The 18,517-nt window shown below is 43.5% G+C and overlaps 1 protein-coding gene across 3 annotated transcripts; it reads right to left on the bottom strand.

Annotated features, from left to right (window-relative positions):
- Positions 1 to 331: 331 nt before the first annotated feature.
- Positions 332 to 17,181, bottom strand: HSF2 (heat shock transcription factor 2). 3 transcript variants are annotated; one of them, XM_074896218.1, is made up of 13 exons: positions 16,981 to 17,181; positions 12,868 to 12,976; positions 12,528 to 12,655; positions 11,606 to 11,730; positions 9,421 to 9,496; positions 8,326 to 8,387; positions 8,128 to 8,212; positions 7,115 to 7,284; positions 5,570 to 5,839; positions 4,923 to 5,028; positions 2,322 to 2,375; positions 1,618 to 1,705; positions 332 to 1,278 (listed from the first exon to the last, which is right to left on the bottom strand). In XM_074896218.1, exons 1-13 carry the CDS (start codon positions 17,128 to 17,130, stop codon positions 989 to 991), a joined length of 1,713 nt encoding a protein of 570 aa, XP_074752319.1. In that variant the 5' UTR covers positions 17,131 to 17,181; the 3' UTR covers positions 332 to 988. The 3 variants fall into 3 exon arrangements, with proteins under 3 accessions (XP_074752319.1, XP_074752318.1, XP_074752320.1); XM_074896217.1 differs by having other exon boundaries at positions 1,630 to 1,705; XM_074896219.1 differs by lacking the exon at positions 2,322 to 2,375 and having other exon boundaries at positions 1,630 to 1,705.
- Between the last annotated feature and the right edge of the window lie 1,336 nt (positions 17,182 to 18,517).

The raw sequence follows: 18,517 nt of genomic DNA, 5'->3' as shown, positions 1-18,517 counted from the left end.
GAATAAATGCAGGACTTTAGTAAAAGCAACAATGAAAACACTGAGTAGGGGTAGAGCTCTTCAGGGGAAGGAAAACTATAGGGCTCTGCCACACTTTTTATTAAGAAAGCAAATGAGAAAACTTTGTGTACTGCTGAGGCAAAACACAGGTTGCTGCATTAGCCACTTGTTTTGGAGGCTTATAGGTAAACTTTGAAGTTTGGAGATAGATGAAACTATTTTCCACCAGCCATGCCTGGAAGTAGACTGACCTACCTCCTTGCACAGCTACTAGGGCATGAAAAAACACCAGCTGGCACACACAAGAGACAACTCTTAACAAGTGTCACACTTAAGTAACATTTATTTTCTCAGAGTAGATGGTCCAAGTTAAAAGCACTCATGCAGTCGAGGGGCCTGGCGGCTGTAAAGAACTTTTCCCCAGTTTGTGCTATGTGTGAGCACTTCCACTGAAGTGAAAGTAAGGCAGAACCAAGATTGAGCAAGGTACAGGCACTTTGTTCCCAGTTCAAGCAGGGAAAAAAAAAGCCTACATCAGGTCCTGGTCCCCCCCACCCCAAAAAAAGCCTCATGTTTGTTAAATAAAACATTGTAAAAAATAGAAAACCTAAGATACAGAAAGTCAGTGCTCCCTAACCGTACACTACTAGTTTACGTCATCATATGTAAGACCAGAAGGATAAGAAATCATAAAATCAAAGCTTACTGTTGACAAGTGTTCAGTTAGCTGGGCCCTTCAGCAATATGTGTCATACCAAGTACCCGGCAGCAGGACAGTAACAGTCTGACGTGGTAGTGCCAGCTGTGCCTAACAGCCTGTTTAACCACGTCCCTAAACAACTGCTTGGAGGAAGTAACATAGGAAAGGTATTTTAGATTCCACATTATCTGGTTACATAAAACAGGGATTTACAAAAGACTCATATACCAAACAATATTCTAAATAAATAGTTCATCTTCATAACTATATACAGAGTCCCCCATGACATCAGTTATCCAAGAAGGGCATGTCTGCGTCCATGGGCGCTGGGGCAAGTTCACATAGATAGAAGAGCGTGGCTTCGCTGGCTTCTGCCTCCGTCAGCGGCTCCAGCCGCACCAGTTTGCTTTGGGTGGGCTCGGGATCTAGGCTGCTCTCCAGGAGCTCGTCCGCTTCCAGGGATTTGTCAACAGCCGAAGGAGTTTCAGCCGCCCAGCTCCCGCTCTCCACAGCAGAGCCCGGGTTCCCATCGAGGAATGCAAGGAGTGGAAACGCCGTGTACTGTATGAGCTGCTTATCTAAGGGAAAAGAAATGCCCAAACTGATCAGTTCACAGGCCTTTCTACATGCAGAAGGAAAAAACAAAATCCAACCCCCAGAATGAATTTAAAGAATAATCAATAAAAACCATTATAGATGTTTAATTGAGTGATTAAAGAATTGTTATGCGTAACATTATTTGTTCAGATGCTCCTGCAAAAAGATCAGTATCTCTGCACCTGGTACAGTGCCAAAAACATAAAAAGCAAATATAGTGAAGTATTTTGTTTTGGTTATTTGCTTATCAGCATGACACAAAACCAGGCAAAAAGCAAATAACCAAGATGGTTTTCAGAACAATGCTTCTTCAGCAAAACACTGCAACTCACCTAATTTAGGCTTGGAAACTTGTGAAGCTGCAGGACCAGCATTATTCTTGGTGATTTCTATTCCCTTTGTCTCCACCTGGAAACAAAAGCAAAATCTTCAACACACACTTAGAGCCTTTTCCAATGTCACTAGAACACACAGCTGACCAACTATTAAAAAAAATTAAGTTCTTCTTTCTGAAGGGATGCAGTGGTATCAGCTACCCACACTAACAGACCCTGGCTGAGAAAGTGTGAAATGTAAACACAGGCTGACTCAAGCAAGAACCAAAAGTAATGCCCATAAATGAAGAAGACAAATTCAAAGAGCTAGATCTTCACTCTGCTGCTTATTCTTGTGTTTATTTTCCCACCAGACAATACAGATGCAACCATTCTGACAAAGTATGTATGTACCATGTTTGCAAGTGCTAAAATCTTAGGGGATAAAAAAGTCAAGAACCTGGTACAATATACAGATACTGGCCTCATGGTAGTATGAGTTTTAAAGGACATTAATTAGTGTGCTTTTCCCTTTTCTGCATAAAACCTAACAAACAGGATGAATTCAGCTGCCACCTTCCTACTCTCATGGAAAGCCTTCAGAGCCAGAGCATGAAAAAAGTGCTATTATACCAGTAAAGGAAATAAAGGATGAATGATGTTTGCATCTCTCACTAGTGTGTACATTGAGCAACGGATTTAAAACTTACTTTGGCATTAGTGATATGATCTGTGGGATTCATCTGCACGGAGCTTGTAAAAAGCTGAATAAGACAAAACACATCAAGTTTTAGGTATATCAATGTTGCTAGTAAGAATACAAGACCATCACATCTGCCTGTGTGAGAATAATCCCTATATTTAATGTTTTCACCCTCCATCAGGATTAGAGTTTATTTACAGGTAATTATCACTTTTGCAAAGACAAACTAGCTTTGGAGCATAATGGTTTGGAATTCCATGAACCTCAGTCACAAAGGAAACAACTGCATTAGCATCTAACTTAGACTAACACAGTTTGCTGTAGTCTTAAACATTGATTTCTCCTTTTGCTGCTGCATGGAGAAGCCTGTGTACAAAAAGGAAGAACACACCCTGATCAAATTTGCAAGTGACACCAAACTGGGAGTCATGAGTATGTGGGAAAGCAGAGCTGCTGCTAAGAGGGATCTCAGCAAGGCAAAAGAGGAGCCAACAGGTCTGGTTCAACAGCTGGATGCACTTAGGATATGAAACCTCACGCACTGGCCCAGGTGAGGAACAGAGAGACAGGGAGCAGTTCCTCGGAGAGAGACCTGAGGGTCATGATAGGCAACACCCTCCCATGAGCCAGCAGCAGAGCCCTGCTCCAGGGCAGCGCACTCTGGGACAGGCGGAGCACAGCCAGAGGTCAGTGGGAACAGTAATTTCTCTCTGCACAGCACCTGAGGCCACGTGGGGAAGAGCGTCCAGTTTTAGGCCTCCCAGTATGAGGGTGTCCAGAGGGCCACAGGTGTTTGGGGGCTTAGGCCATGAGAGGCTGAGGGAGCCTGGCTGATGTTGTCTGCAGAAGGCAGACAACAGGGGATAACTGCACTCTTCCACTGCTTCTGAAGAGGTGGTTACGGAGGAGACAAACTCCAGAGGCGGACAAACGACAAGAGGCAAGAGCTACAAGGTGCAGCAGGCGAGATTGTGACTGACTGAAGTAAATTCTTCAGAAAGAGTCAAGCACTGGAACAGGCACCTGAGAGTCTGTGGAATCTCCCATCTTCAGAGATTTCAGAATTTGAGTCAACGTAGTCCTGAGTAACATGATCTAACTTTCAAGTTGGCCCTCCCTTGAGCAAGGGGGCTGGACTAGATGATAAGCACAGATCCCTTCCAACCCAGACCACTCTACTTAACAAACATCTGAAGAGAAATTGGGAACATACACATACTCCTAAAAAATAACCTGAAATGGTAGAAAAACTTTTAAAATAATTGCCAAGAGTGAGCCCTTTTAACCCATTGAGAAGACCACAGATGATGTACTGGGCTATTTCAAAGCAACAGTATTAATTTAATTGGTGTTCTGAGTTTACATAGCAACAAATATAAGCATTATCTCGTTAAGAAAGCCATTCTTCAATCAAAAACTTAAGCATTTGCTTGAGCAGTGGCATAGCACCAAGAATTATATCAGTGCCCCAGAAACTGGTGCTCCTCAAGGGACAGTGCTGGGATTGGTACTGTTTAACATCTTTGATGGCAACATGGACAGTGGATTGAGTGCACCTTCAGCAAGTTTGCCGATGACACCAAGCTGTGTGGTGCGGTCGACATGCTGGAGTGAAGGGAGATGCCATCCAGAGGGACCTGGACAGGCTGGAGAGGGGGGCCCGTGCAAACCTCATGAAGTTCAACAAGTCCAAGTGCAAGGTCCTGCACATGGGTGGAGGTAATCCCAAGCACAAATACAGGCTGGGCAGTGAGTGGATTGAGAGCAGCCCTGCAGAGAAGGACTTGAGGGTGTCAGTGGATGGAAAACTGACTGTGAGCCAGCAATGTGTGCTTGCAGCTCAGAAAGCCAACTGTGTCCTGGGCTGCATCAAGAGAAGTGTGGCCAGCAGGTCAAGGGAGGGGATTCTCCCCATCTCTGCTCTGCTGAGACTTCACCTGGAATCCTGTGTCCAGTTCCAGGGCCCCCAACACAACAAGGACATGGACCTGCTCAAGCAGGTCCAGAAGAGGCCACAAAGATGATCAGGGGGCTGGAGCACCTCCCTTATGAGGACAGGCTGAGAGAGTTGGGGCTGTTCAGGCTGGAGAAGGCTCTGGGGGAGACCTTACAGCAGCCTTCCAGTACCTAAAGAGGGTCCACAGGAAAGACGGGGAGGGGACTCTTTATCAGGGAGTGTAGTGATAGGATGAGGGATAACAGTTTTAAACTGAAAGAGGGTAGATTCAGATTAGATATAAGGAAGAAATTATTTTCTGTGAGGGTGGTGAGATACTGGAATAGGTTGCCCAGAGAAGTTGTGGCTGCCCCTCCATGGACATATTCAAGGCCAGGTTGTTTGGGGCTTTGAGCAGCCTGGGCTAGTGGAAGGTGTCCCTGCCCATGGCAGGAGGGTTGGAACTGGATGATCTTTAAGGTCCCTTCCAACCCAAATCATTCTGTGATTCTATGATATACATATTTGCAAATATTTATAACTTTCCCTTTTTAAAGGAAAGAAAGAAACCAAAATCTGTTGTGATTTAAATCTATTTTAAAGGATAACAAGCCATACAAATATTTTGTGTAGTGTATTACCAAAATACTCAAAATAAACAGTGAAAATTACATCAACGAGAAGATCTGGATCTATGCTGAACTGTCGTCCTGATAACATAGCTTGGAAGTCCTCTAAACTGCAGTCGATACTGTCAAGATAATCCAGAAGTTCAACTCTAGAGAGACAAACAGTATTTTACTGCTGTATACTTGAACAAAAGGATTAGAAATCCACAATAAAGCTTTACACAGATGTACTACATGCATTTAAAAATCTTCACCAGAACTAAAATGAGCTGTTTTTCATTAGAAACAACCTCTGTAAAAAAAAAAAAAAGAAAACTTTTAGCCTCTTTAGAGGAGAACCCAAGTAAAGCAGACAGGTGCTCCAAAACAGGTATTACATCAACAGAACACTATGACATGACATCAGCAGAGATGCAGTTCTTGCATCCAGGTAGCCCTAATGCGTCCCATCTGCCTGCAAGAGCTACACAGGGAAATCCCGACAGTTTAAACAATGATACCCACAACATTATGCTGTCAGGTTATACACCCCAACTCACTCGCTTCATGAAGAAAGTCAGAGGTCCTGTCTTAAAATACTTAAAAGGTGACCTGTACATTTAGAATTCTCAATAGAACCTACTATTTAGTTCTTTTTAGTTCAAACAACCAGTTCTAATACTTGAAAAAACAAAAGACCAGGCTACTCACTTTCCAAGAAGATTTATATTCTGTGAAATTACTCCATTCTCATTGAGTATGGAATCCATCATTGAGACCGGATCTTCTGCAGTTAAAGTTGACTGGTTATTCAGCTGTACAGCACTTGACATGAGTGGGTTTGTACTGTCACTGACGGGGCTGAGAGGATCATGAGGTGGGACAGCAACTGATTCCATGCTTTTATCCCCTTGAATTACGGGGGCATATTCCTCTTCATTATCATCTTCCACAATTACAATATCAGGAGAATGACTACAGCTGTAATATGAGACAAATGAATTAAAGCATTTCATACACTTACTTAAATTGGTACTATTCCACAGATTTAGTTACTACTTATTTTAGTCAAGCTACTACAAAGAAATAAACTTTCCTACTGCTTTTTAATACGAAACACAGCAAGATACTCTCTATTTTCCATTGATATGGTGCTGTAACAATCAATACAGTTAATGTAGCTCAGCTAACAGACACTGTTGTGCTAGACCACAATAACTACTAAAAAGATACAGGAACACTTGATATTTTTTGCATTAGAACAGCTATAAGCTTGCATATAAATGTAAAGTATGTACCAAGTGGACCAAAGCATATGAGGCCAGCAAACCTGACAGACAATACATATTTCGCATCTTTCCTGTTGAACAGAATCAACTCTGGAACATGCATAACAAAGAATCTCAGTCAACAGTATTGTATTTAATTAGCCTTGTTATGTATACCAGGAAAGCAATCTAAAAACCAAGAAAGAGTCTCAAATAATTTGCCTTCCTCCCTGTTCTGGTTTTCTTAGCCCTTACGTAGGGCAGTTGTGCTGCCTCTCTATCATAGCCTTATCTTCAGGAAGCTTTTCTATCAGGGAATGTATTTCCAGACATCAGCTGAACAAGAACAAGAACAGTTCAAGTACCAAGCTAGAAATATCTTAAGTTTTATTCCTTGAGGCATAATACAGGCCCTATCAATACAGCGCAACTCAGAAATAGAGCTGCATCGCAATCCCTGGACCAAGTTTCAACTGCTCACAGCTGAAGGATTAATTACTTTTATAGTGCTAAGTACAGACAGGAAGGAACACAGTCACAAAACACTTGGGACTGAAAAAAACTCCTGAAATTAACTGGCTTGATAAAATTCAAAGACCACACCAACATCTGACAAACAGCACACGCAAATCATTCTCCGTAAAAATCTGTAAAAGCAAGGGAAGCCATTCCTGTCTGTATTCATAACCAAAAGTAAGATGACATCACTTACTGTGTCTTTGGACAAGTAATATATTCAACAGGAGTGCAGTAACACAGATTGCTTCCCACCACTTTCTATCTTCAGCATATTAAAACTCCAACAGCCAATTAACTATTTTGGAGGTCAATAAATTGGAACCTAATGTGAATTCACAGATGAAAGCTTCTATATGTGAAGTACTGAATAATTCTCATCACTTCATTAAAAAAATAATTATCTAAGACATCTGAATTATTGCATACATTGGAAGCCAATTATCTACATAGACTTCTAGAGACTTCTTACTTGGAAGAATCTGAAGTGATATCTTCATTTGCTTCTGGTGTAATGGGAAGATTTTCTTCATCACCCATGGGATTTTCTTCATCACCCACATGTCCAGTGACATCATAAATAATGATGTCATCTGAAATCTGTTCCCTTTGTTTTAAGCCCTCATTTCTGTTGAGAGGTACCTGAGAATTATTTTTAAAAGAGACAGGGGACAGAGGGACAATAAGCTTCACCATTCTGACAGTTATCATTGTATTCTACAATGCTTCGATTCTGAAGAGGTGTAAGAGCTTTCCTACACCTCAGAGATTGCAAGCTGTTTGTAAAGATCTACATTTAAGAGAAAAACCATACAAATAAATGAACAAGCTGGAGAATACTGGCTACAGAAAAAAAAAAAGAAGTCTGGCAAATACTACAGGCATAGAAATAAAAATATACTAGCACTGTCAGCAAAAGCAACAAAAAAGCTGCGACAACAAGACTACACAAGAACTAAAAATATTAAAACAGTGACTGCCCTTTAAATAGCACTTTGTTATAGAGCTATTAATTCTAGTACCATGCTACAGCACTTATTCTAATGATTTCCCCACCAGCCATTATTTGGACAGCAGAAAATAACTTTCAGTGTCATGACACATTCAAATGGCACAGGAACTTGACATGATTTTGCTGGCTTGGATAATGCCTTGCAGAGCAACTCGCTGAATCCTTGACCCTGTGTAGGGCCAGGGGCACCTAACTCCCAGAGATAACACAACACACATATGCTATTTCTAACAGCACGGCTATTCAAGGCAAACTGTTTTCAGTGGGATCACAAGCTGTATTTAATACACAGTTATACATGCTTATATTGATAAGTGAATGATGATCATCAACACGGCATGTCACTTCTGAAAGTTGATAGTTCTCAGTACATCGCTATGTTTTATTCCTCATAAGACAAGCTACTTGATCTGTCTGCCCCCCTCCTGTCCTTCCTTCATCATAACACAGAGTATGCATAAAAGAAAACTTACATGGTGGTTACTTTCAGCTGGTTCTTTCACAATATGTTGAAACACATTTGACTTTGTAGGCCCATTAGTGTTCAGAAGTAGAGGCCTAAATCAGAAGAGTAAAGGAAGAAAGTCATCTTGAAACTAGTTTCTTTGGTTTTAGTCAATGAAACATGACAGTATATTGACAAAACAGCGAGTTTTCAAGACCATATTTACCTCTTGCGTTTTAGGCTCACTAGTTGGTTATTCTGCACCAAGGTAACAATAAATTGTACAATCTATAAGGAAAAGAACACTATTGTTAGTTGCTCTACTCTGTAATGGTTTCAAGAGTACCAACATATCTTACGGCAGAAGACTTCAAGAATAAAATCTATACATGAACAGCAGAACACTTATTTTGTGTAATTACTTTCATATAGAACTGTTCAGAAAAGTTAAAAATCGTGGTAGAATAGAAAACACCACTGTTGACATTTAAAAAGAATAGAGTTATTCAGTTGTTCGAGAAAGGCTTTTCATGCAGCAGTCAGTAAGAGCAGACTTTTACAACACTACATCCTACAGCACACAGAAAAACATCAGTAACAAACTATTAGAAGGATTCTAATAAGCAACGACAGAAGGCACACAGGGATGTTGACTGTATATGTAAACCTGTATCTGTAAATACTGATTCTGGTAAAAGAAATTTTTGACAGATTCAGAAAAAGTTCTATGTACACGTAACAGTATTCATCAACTGCCTTTCTTTTTGAAATGTTAAGACTTTCTTCCCTTACATCTTAAATTTAAGGATTAAATGTATACATCTGGCTTGAACAAACTGAAAAAAAAAATCAGTAACAGTCTCTGCCACAAGGCTGTTTTCAGTGATGCTATGTCTGATACGTAAAAAAAAAAAATCTGTAAAATCTTTCATTTACATCAGTTTTGGTGGATAATAAATCTAACTGTTAAACTAAACTAATATCAGTACAGAATATTAGCCATCCAATTCCTGAAGTAATAAAAAGATGCATGGACCATTTTAAGGGTACTTTAATGAATGATGTGATATTCTTGAACCTCTTACTTGAAAATGTTTACAAGAGTTTGGCCTTATCTTCTGCTTATGCCATGGAATAAACTGAATGTTTGTTTCACAAAGATTTGTTCACTATACACCACCCTGTTGTTTTTTTCTATTAAAGAGACATTTCACACACTACAAAACAAAACAGAGGGCAAGGCAAGATAACATGTGGCACAGTATTCCTAGTTCGGCAGCACTCACTCATTCATCCACATATGACCTGAATGAAGCTTTACCTTCCGAATAACTTGCTGTTGTTGCAAGTGTTTGGCTCTCAGTTCTGCCACTTCCCTCCAAAGGGATTCATTCTCTCTGAAAACAATGATTTAGAAGTCAAACTAAAACTATGTTTTTAAATATTTACATTATTATTTTTTGTTAAAGATTAGCTGGCTTCATTAAAGCTCTTTGAAATGCGCTTTTAGACTGGGGGGTGTGGGTGGTGTCACACAGTGAGCAGCCTTAGCAAATAATTACAAAATGGAGACCCAAACACAACAAATAGCCCACAGAGAATTTCCAGCCCCTTTTAACAAAAAAAAATTTACCAGATTTGGCAATAATTATTACACACACATCCAGCGTTTAAAAATTAACTATTTTGTTTCTTTTCCCGTAACAAAGTTATCTTTTCCACTTCCTTGTAGTAATTAAATCCTAAGGAATTAAATAAACAAAAAACAAGCAAATAAAAAAATCAAGCATCCAACTGGTTCCTGGCAGCAGCAAAGGACCAAACAGCATAAGAGTGCAGTTTCTCTCACCACTAAAAAAAATAAAAAAAGAGTTCTTCATCTATTTCAAGCCTGTTTGTCCTCCTTCACACACATCTTGCTAGACACAAGTCACCTGTCAGCAACTGAAGATCCACCTTGAAAGCATGTTCATAGAACAAGCTCTCAAAGTGACACATGCAGCTGTAGGTCATCCTAACAGTTGCTTCTACTAGCTCCAGTAAAGGGACACGTTAGCTGCTAAAAAATAACAGGAGCACAGCAGAGACAGCTGTTTTCATGAAACACTGCCATTTTACAAACCTGGGTTGTTCCAGTACTCACAGGAGTCCAGTTATAAAGACAGTATAAGAACTGCTGTAAAGTGTACCTTGCTATTTTATCTATGATCCTCGCTGCTTCCAACAGCATAAAGCATATTAAGGAGGTAGATAATGACTACTGAAAGCTTCAACTAATAAGGAAAGACAACATACAGCCCTTCTCTCTTTTGCAGTGTAGTTTTCAACACAGCCAAAAAAGGAGAACAACCTTATTACTCACTCCTCAAACCGCCCTATGTCCAAGGTACAATTTCAGACCACAGTTCCATGATAAATTTAACAACTAAGGTTAGGGATTCTGAAGTTCCTCAATTTCCTCACTACCTTTATTAACGTGCTTTGTAGGACTAGGTCTTCTGATTTAGCTACAGTTTCTACTTCAGTAAGTTTAAACTCATGGGTCAACAATATGGATGCCAAAGATGAACGGAACCATTCTATCTTTTCACCTCCACAATTCGCAGGTCATTAGCAACTGGAAGTCATTTCAGTCAAAGTCAGCCCTGCTCTGGGTAGGGGTTTGGACCTGACAGCCTTCTGAGGTTTCTTCCACCCTAAATTCATCCATGATTTGGAAAGGATGAATATGAACATTGTTACTCTAGACTGATCAGATTCTAATAAAGGCTTTTCCTAGACAAAGTAAGTTTGCAGCCTAATATTCTACCACTCAAACAATCAGGACTGAAAACTAGAAATGACACCATTTACTTCTTAAAACTTGAACTAATCAGTGACCTCTGGCACAGAGGTACACAATTATTTATGTTCTTAATGCAAGTTAAGGAGTCCTGAGACAGAGTTACTGTTGAGGTGCTGTGACTTACAGTACATGAGTTTGTGCTCATATATCCTCTATCTACATAGGCTAAAGGGTTGAGCAATTCCTGACACACATCTCTCACTGTTAAAACAAATCGCAATTACTAAATAGGTAATAAAGTAATTCTAAAAATACTCTATTTATATTTGGATTTTATATTCTGCACCTCTGCAACTGAGGTAACTAATGAATTTCCACAGTAGATTTCTAAGCACATTTTCATAGGTATTAACTCTCACGGAGCTGTTATTAAATGTGTTATTTAATTGCCCACTACTAGACCTATCTTCAAACAGCAACATTCCCTATTACTTTTAGCCATATCAGAATATTCAATTTTTAATGCAATTCTTATACTGAAATTTTCCTAAAGCAGTAAGAAATCAAGAAACACCTAAAATTAAGTCTTTGTCTGCTATGTATTATCATAGAATGGTTCAGGTTGGAAGGGACCTTAAAGATCCCCTAGTTCCAACCCCCCTGCCATGTAATGATCAGAATTACCCAAGTTTAGGGATCAGCTGCTGATGGAGCAACTTACCTCTTCAAAGCAGACAATCGAGATTCAATGGTCTCTTGTTTAATTTGCACCTTTTGAGCACTACTAATTATTTTGGAGATATCTTCCTGACGTATCTTGTTTTCTTCAGGTCTCGAAGAAGAAACCTTTAAAAGATTAGAATTCAGAAACAACACTTTTCTTCACTAATTGTTAACTATTATTTTCTTTTGGTGATCAAGTATATTTTCTTCTAGCATTCATAAACTGCATTTAAGTTAATAACAAACCAAGTATCAAATAAAACAAATATAGAAACACACAGAAATTTATTCTTACAGCTGTCACCACATTAGCTTTAGTTGTTACATTTGTGTACATCTGGATTCTTCAGGCATTCTCTTAAGTGCTCTACTTCCTAACTGCTTCACAGTAACCCAATGTTAGTAAATATATCCTTCTCTCCACAGTTTAACTTGCTGTATTTCTGTTCGGTATCTATATTCACCTGACTCACAGTTAACAGCAGAGCATATTCCAGAACCACATATAGCAGCATAACAAACCTGTTTATAGGTTCGCCCCCGTTCTCTTTGGTGAAAAGTTTAATGCTTACAGCTTGTTCTGAAACAAGCTACATAAACAAGCAGATTGCTGCATTACTGATGGTAAAGTCAAAGCATGCTCTGCACTTCTAATACCCATTTGCAAAATGTCATATTTGCATAACTTGCTCATTTTTACCACCGGTGAAACTTACTATAATGACAGCAAAGCAGGTTAAATAAAGGAGACTTAGTCAAATCCCCCAAAATATCTTAAAACAAGTCAAGATATATATGACAGCAGCACAGTTTGCTTCCCCAAACTTCTCTGCACTCCCAATCCTAAAATTAAAGTTGACATGAACTTTGCTATTCATTCACACTTGCACAGGTTTTCCACATACTGAGTTTTCACTAACCTTCCTTTTAATGTGGTCCAACAAGTCTTCCCGGCCCTGCTTAAAATACGGGTGCTGAAACTCTACTGGACCATCTCGCTCCTGTTTGACAATCCCAGAATCAACATGGACAACTTTACGGAAGCCATCTGTAAAAAAAGAAGAAAAAAAACCCCAACCCTCTCAAAACTTGTATTAAGAAATTCAAACTACGCTGTTCCAACTATCATCTTATCAGTTTTGAGGATGAGACAGTATCCTAGTTGCAGAGAACAGAGGCCACTGTTCGAAGGCCACTGTCTATCACTGAACACCTACAAGATCCAGAACTATGCTAGAAAGCAAAAACCCGAGAACTTACACATGTTTAACTGTCTGACAAAGCTTGCCATGTTGTTGTGCTTGAAGTACTTGGGAAGAATCTCTTTTGCAAATCTCTGTTCATCCAACACCAAGAAACTCTGGCCATTCTAAAATAAGAGAGACACATTAGGCTACTTAAAGACTGTTGTAGAAAACACGCTGGGCTTTTAGACTTAATCACCAGATAGGAATGTTTCCTTTGTGCATGCAGTATGTAACTGATCTGCTTGGCTACAGTTTTCCACAACAGAAAGTGTACAAACCCTGCAGTTGCAAAGCAACAGAGTGATATCAGTATACGTCCTCGTTATCCATATCTGAAGAGGAACAACTCTATTGTCATTCACTGCTTTCTCAAGAAATTAATTGTTCATCAACAATTATCACAGTTTCACTACAGGACAATACTATCCATTTTGTAAGTAGCTTCAAAGTCTTGGGAAGGAATCTAGCAAAGAGACTGTGCAAGGAAAAAACACCACCAACCAGCTGAAAGTTGCTTCTGCTTTCCAGTATAAAAACCCAATTAGCTTGATAGAACTTGTAGAGCAGATGGAGCTGTCAAAGAGCTGAGGGTGTCCACTAGGTTTTGGAGTTACCCAAAAGGTAACCAACCTCCCAAGGCACTGTTCCCCTCCTCCTGGGGTGCCAGTTGTGAGGGAGGACTGATTTTCTTATTTCACCCACAACCTTTGACTAAAGTAGAAGGCTAAGATCTCTGTTCTTCAATGACTGTGCTCCATTAACTAAAGGACAAGTAATTGGCAAAACCCAAATTAGTTACTTCAAAATGGTTTAGGTTTTGTCTGTACATCCAAAGTACTCTCACCCCGTATTTAATGAGAAGCCTAACACCTTGAACAAATGTCAACAGTAATGCTGCATCTTCTTACAAGCCCTTTAGTTCAGCAAGTCACATTTATTTCTTACCCCCAAATGACAGCAGTTCTATGATTCCAAGAAGCTTGAAGAACCATGAGGCCCTGCCAAAGAGCTTGTTTCTGACAAACCAGCAAGGATCATCAGAAACAGGATTTATAAATGGCTCACCATGAGATTGAGTTAGAAACTTAAGACTGAGGAGGGTAGGAAGATGAAAACTTCCCACTAATGCCTACCTACCTCCTGCTGAGAATCAGTCAGCAGAAGGGAAAGAGAAAGCAAAGGAAGGGGCAAGAGCAGGCCATTTTAGCCAAAGCATTAATGAAACTCACCAGCTGAAGCGACTCAAATAAGCTGGATTACCTGTGATGCCAACAGACAGCTTTCATGCAGCACCTCCCTTCCTTGACACTTTGACATTGTTCAGGCCTAGCACAGAAAAATCGGGGAAACACATCTCTACTTGTTCCTGTTGCCCTGACAGCTGCTTACAGCAAAGCTGTATGGACGTTAAGGCCTGACTTGATCTCACTTTAGCATTACTACTTAGCTAAATACTGTTTTCAAATCCTAGCGTTACTGACTGCAGCACAGAGCAATCTTTCAAGTACTTCATTTGTTTCTCCTTGTACATGTTTTCACAGACAACATATACCCGTGGCTTCACTATGTATGCAGAGAGATAAAATTTGGCTGTTCAGTTTCAGATAGTGATCATGCTTACAGTGTAAGGATATCACAAAACAGAACGGTTTGGGTTGGAAGGGACCTTAAAGATCACCTAGTTCCAACCCCCCTGCCAGGGGCAGGGCCACCTTCCATTAGACCAGGCTGCTCAAAGCCCCGAATAACCTGGCCTTGAACACTGCCAGGGAGGGGGCAGCCACAGCTTCTCTGGGAAGCGTGTTTCAGTGTCTCACCACCCTCACAGAAAAGAATTTCTTCCTTACATCTAATCTGAATCTACCCTATTTCAGTTTAAAACCATTAACCCTCATCCTACCCCTACACTCTCCGATAGAGTCCCTCCCCATCTTTCCTGTGGGCCCCCTTTAAGTACTGGAAGGCCACTATAAGGTCTCCCTGGAGCCTTCTCTTCTCCAGGCTGAACAACCCCATCCCTCTCAGCCTGTCCTCATAAGGGAGGTGCTCCAGCACAAATATGGATTTGTACATGAAGAAAGTGAAATATTATAGTAACTGTACTCTTCCTCCTCTATACACCATATTATTGACATAGCATATTTGTAAAAGGTGTCATCACTTGTGTACCAAATGATCCCAAAATACCTTCCCTCACACAAGAAGTGCTGCATGCTAGTAGCATCAACTGTGACGAGTGGACCTTCCTTCCACAACCTCACAGACTCTCAAACAATTAGTCTTTATTTTTAATTAAGAAAATAATACAAGAATACCTAATAGCCTTGGTGTGATTACTTGAGATAAGCATAAGCAATGAATTTCAAAAGTCTCCATTAAAGGTGTAAGGTGGCACTTCTTAAGCTAAAGAACACCTGAATCTTCCTATAGCCCTTAGCAACCCTTTTCCAGAAAAAAAAATTAAAAATAGAAGAAAATGCTGCTGTAATCTACCTGCTTCCTTCTTCAGTAAGTTTTGGCTGAAGTTTCTGTTAATTCATTATCAGTAAAATGTTTAAGGAGACAGTTGATCATTGCTTGAGCATTTAAAATAAACTCAGCTGAGAGCTGCCATCTCAACACCACTTGAAGATGTTGATACAGTTTGGGAACAGGAATTTAAAAATACACATTTTTTTTAAAACATCTAAAAGAGAGAAAAATTATTATTAATAAAAAATGCTTAGCATTTATCACAAGAGTTAAGGATGCTCACTGCAGCAAATTTACCAGCCCTTCGTTACATTGTAAGAAGGTTACTTCCTACCTTCCAATACCTCAAAATACTTCTAAACTCTGTGCTTTGAAAATGCTTCTTCATTATTGACTACAACAGCCTCCATTTGAACATACATGATTCAAAAAGGACATCCAACCCAGGTTTTCCCTTTTTTTTAAAAAAAAAAACCAAACAATCAAAGTGGATGTATATCAACACGGCCCCTGTATACCTTTAACCCGCAGTTCCGAGGAAAGGGACTTCAGTTACTGGAATAAACAGAAGCAGATCAACGCTCACGTGTGTCCCCGTCGTCGCCCGTCCCCACCCCCCTCGCTACTGATGGGTACCGAGTTTGACCTTCTCCACAGAGGTGCCCCTGATCCATCCCCGCCACCACATCGGGGATGGGGAGGGGGGATGGGTGGGCAGGTGATGCCCGTTCCAGCAGGAGGACACCAGACCCGGTGAGCCGCCACCCGAGGCGGCAGCTGCCGGCCCCACGTGGCCGCCCGCCCGCCCCCACCGCCGCGGGCGGCACAGCGCGGCACGACACCCCCCGGCCCGGCCCGGCCGCCATGAACGCCGCCGGCCCCGGATCGGTGTCGCACGGGGTAACAGCGGCCCTGTTTGTCTGGCGTGCTGGAGACGCCAACACGCCGACCCTCTTTTCCCCCGGAGCAGGACGCTGTCGCGCAGCCCCCCGCTCCCCGAGGGGGAGCCCCGGTTATTTACGAACTCACAATCCCACCACGGCTCTGCGATTCCCCTGCTACGGCTGGATAAAAACTGCGTGTCAGCGCACCGCAATAACCGACCGCTCTCGGATTCCTGCCCTCCCCCTCGCCAAGCTCAGCGGCGCCCGCCGACAGCCTCCCGGGGAAGCCCCCAGCCCGCTCAGCCAGGGCCGGCAAACAGGCCCCCCCGGCCCGGCGGGCACCGGCGCTCGTAGTCCCCGGGTATCCGCAGCCAGAGACGAGGCAGCAGCTGCCGGCCGGCGAGGCGAGGCGGCCTCTCCGCAGCAGCCCCGTCGGGGCTGGGAGTCCGACGGCGACTACGAGCCGCTCGGCCGGGGGGGCGCTCCCCCGTGCTGCCTGAGGGGAGCCCCACCGAGCCCAGCGGCCGTGCCCGTTTTTTCCGCCCTCCCCACGCGCGCCGAGGCCCGCGGCTGCCCGCCCCGACGCCGCGGGCTCCTCGGCAGGCCCGCACCCTCCCGGTCCTTCCCCAGCGGTCCCCGGGTTCTCGCAGAGCGCGGAAGAAGCCGCTGCCCGGCACCGCCGCAGGAATACAGAGTTTGGGGGGGTGGGGGTGGGGGGAAAGGGGGGGCGCCCCCCGCCGCCCCGCGCACGCGGCCGGCGCGCGCCGCACCTGGCTCCAGGTGATGAGCTGGTTGCTGGGGGCCTCGCCCACCAGCGCCCACAGCTTGCTGAGGAAGGCCGGGACACCGGCGCTGGCGGAGGGCGGCGGCTGGGACGGGGGGGGCGGCTGCTGGTGCCGCGGCTGCTGCTGCTGTTTCATTGTCGCTCGGGAGCCTCCGCCGTCTGGCCGGGGGGGGGGAAAGGGGGAAGAAGGAGGAGGAGGGGAGGGCCCAGCCTGGCCTCCTCCCACCCTGCCCCAGGCGCGCGCCTGCGCACCGGCCTACCCCCGCATGCGCAGCGGCCCGCCCTGCGCGCGCGTGCGCGCCGCCCCCCCGCCGCCTTCCCCCCGGCGCTTTACATAACGGCCCCACGTGCGCCGCCCTCACGTGTCACAACAGCGCGGGCCCGGCCGCACGCCCGGCAGGGGCGGCGCGCGGAGGCGGGTGGGTCCCGCCCATGCAAATGAGGAAGGGCCGGGGCCAATGGGGACGCGTCTCGCTCCCCGGGGGTGGGGCCACGCGGTGGGCGGGGCGCCCGTTCCCGCTGTGGCGTCGGTCCGGTGGGAAGCGGCCGGGGCTGAGGGCCCGTCTGCAGCCTCTAGGGCGAGGCTTTCCCCCGCCTCGGCGGAGGTCACGCGGGACTGAGCAGTCAACCGTAACTGCAGGTAATGGGCGCTCCCCCCCGCCGAGCCTGTTGCTCAGGGCGCGCAGAGGGCTGCAGGAGCTCTAACGGCATCTGCTAAGGTGTCATCAGTCCCCAGTACTACACCCATGACAGGATTAACGCTTCTTATAGCGCCATGTGTTAATAGCAGCTGTATAACATGTTAAGAACAGTATCACTTCCTTAGGGCATCCCTCAGCTGAAGAAAGAAAGGTTACGTGCACCCTTCCCCTCAGGAAATAGCCAACATATAGCGGAGGGGAAGAGTGATGAGAGGTGAAGCACCACCAGCCAAAAAGCCTCAGCACTCCCTCCCTGGACCTACTGCTTGACTTCCATTTGGGCAAGTTACCTGCCAGTGTAGGCATAGCTGGAGACACCTTATCACCCTCAAGCTTCTCAGGGTAGTTATAATAAAAAAAAACCCAAAAACCTGAGTTCCAAGTTTACAAGTTCCTTGGTTTGACGACTTTTCAAGCAAATAAGTACAAAATTGTTTTTCAAAGCTAGCTGAAACAGTCTTTTCTGCTGCTAGTTATCTCTCAGCAGCCTGCTGTCACCAGTGACTGGGATCCAGGGAGGGCAGCAGAACAGGCTGGCAAGGTCTCCAACAGCACCTTACAGGTCCAGAGAAGGTGCCTTTATAAAGGCTACCCAGTCCTGTGTTTTCAGAAAGGTCGAGAAATAGCTATTCCTCTGAAAAACATGGGCACACACAGCATGGTAAATCATTATACACATGATCTAAGAACATATATTAATATAAGCATATGCACAACAGAAACATCCAAGCTAACTCTAGAAAAAAGGTCAGGCAGTCCTATGGAGACCTCTCTCCAAAGCAAGCTGTGTCTAGACTTCAGACTCACTGGTTACAGAGACTC

This window comes from Athene noctua, chromosome 1 (genome assembly GCF_965140245.1).
Source record: "Athene noctua chromosome 1, bAthNoc1.hap1.1, whole genome shotgun sequence".
Classification (NCBI taxonomy): Eukaryota; Metazoa; Chordata; class Aves; order Strigiformes; family Strigidae; genus Athene; species Athene noctua.
Note: the sequence above shows the minus strand (reverse complement) of the source record. Positions and strands in the feature narration are given on the sequence as shown.

What these genes read in the sequence shown, in the direction of transcription:
- HSF2 (XM_074896218.1), bottom strand. Translation starts at nt 17,130, where the DNA reads ATGAAACAGCAGCAGCAGCCGCGGCACCAGCAGCCGCCCCCCCCGTCC. An exon ending in TGGACCACATTAAAAGGAAG is followed by an intron (nt 11,731 to 12,527) that starts GTTAGTGAAAAC and finishes AATCTTTTAAAG; the next exon opens with GTTTCTTCTTCGAGACCTGA. An exon ending in CGATTGTCTGCTTTGAAGAG is followed by an intron (nt 9,497 to 11,605) that starts GTAAGTTGCTCC and finishes CATTGTTTTCAG; the next exon opens with AGAGAATGAATCCCTTTGGA.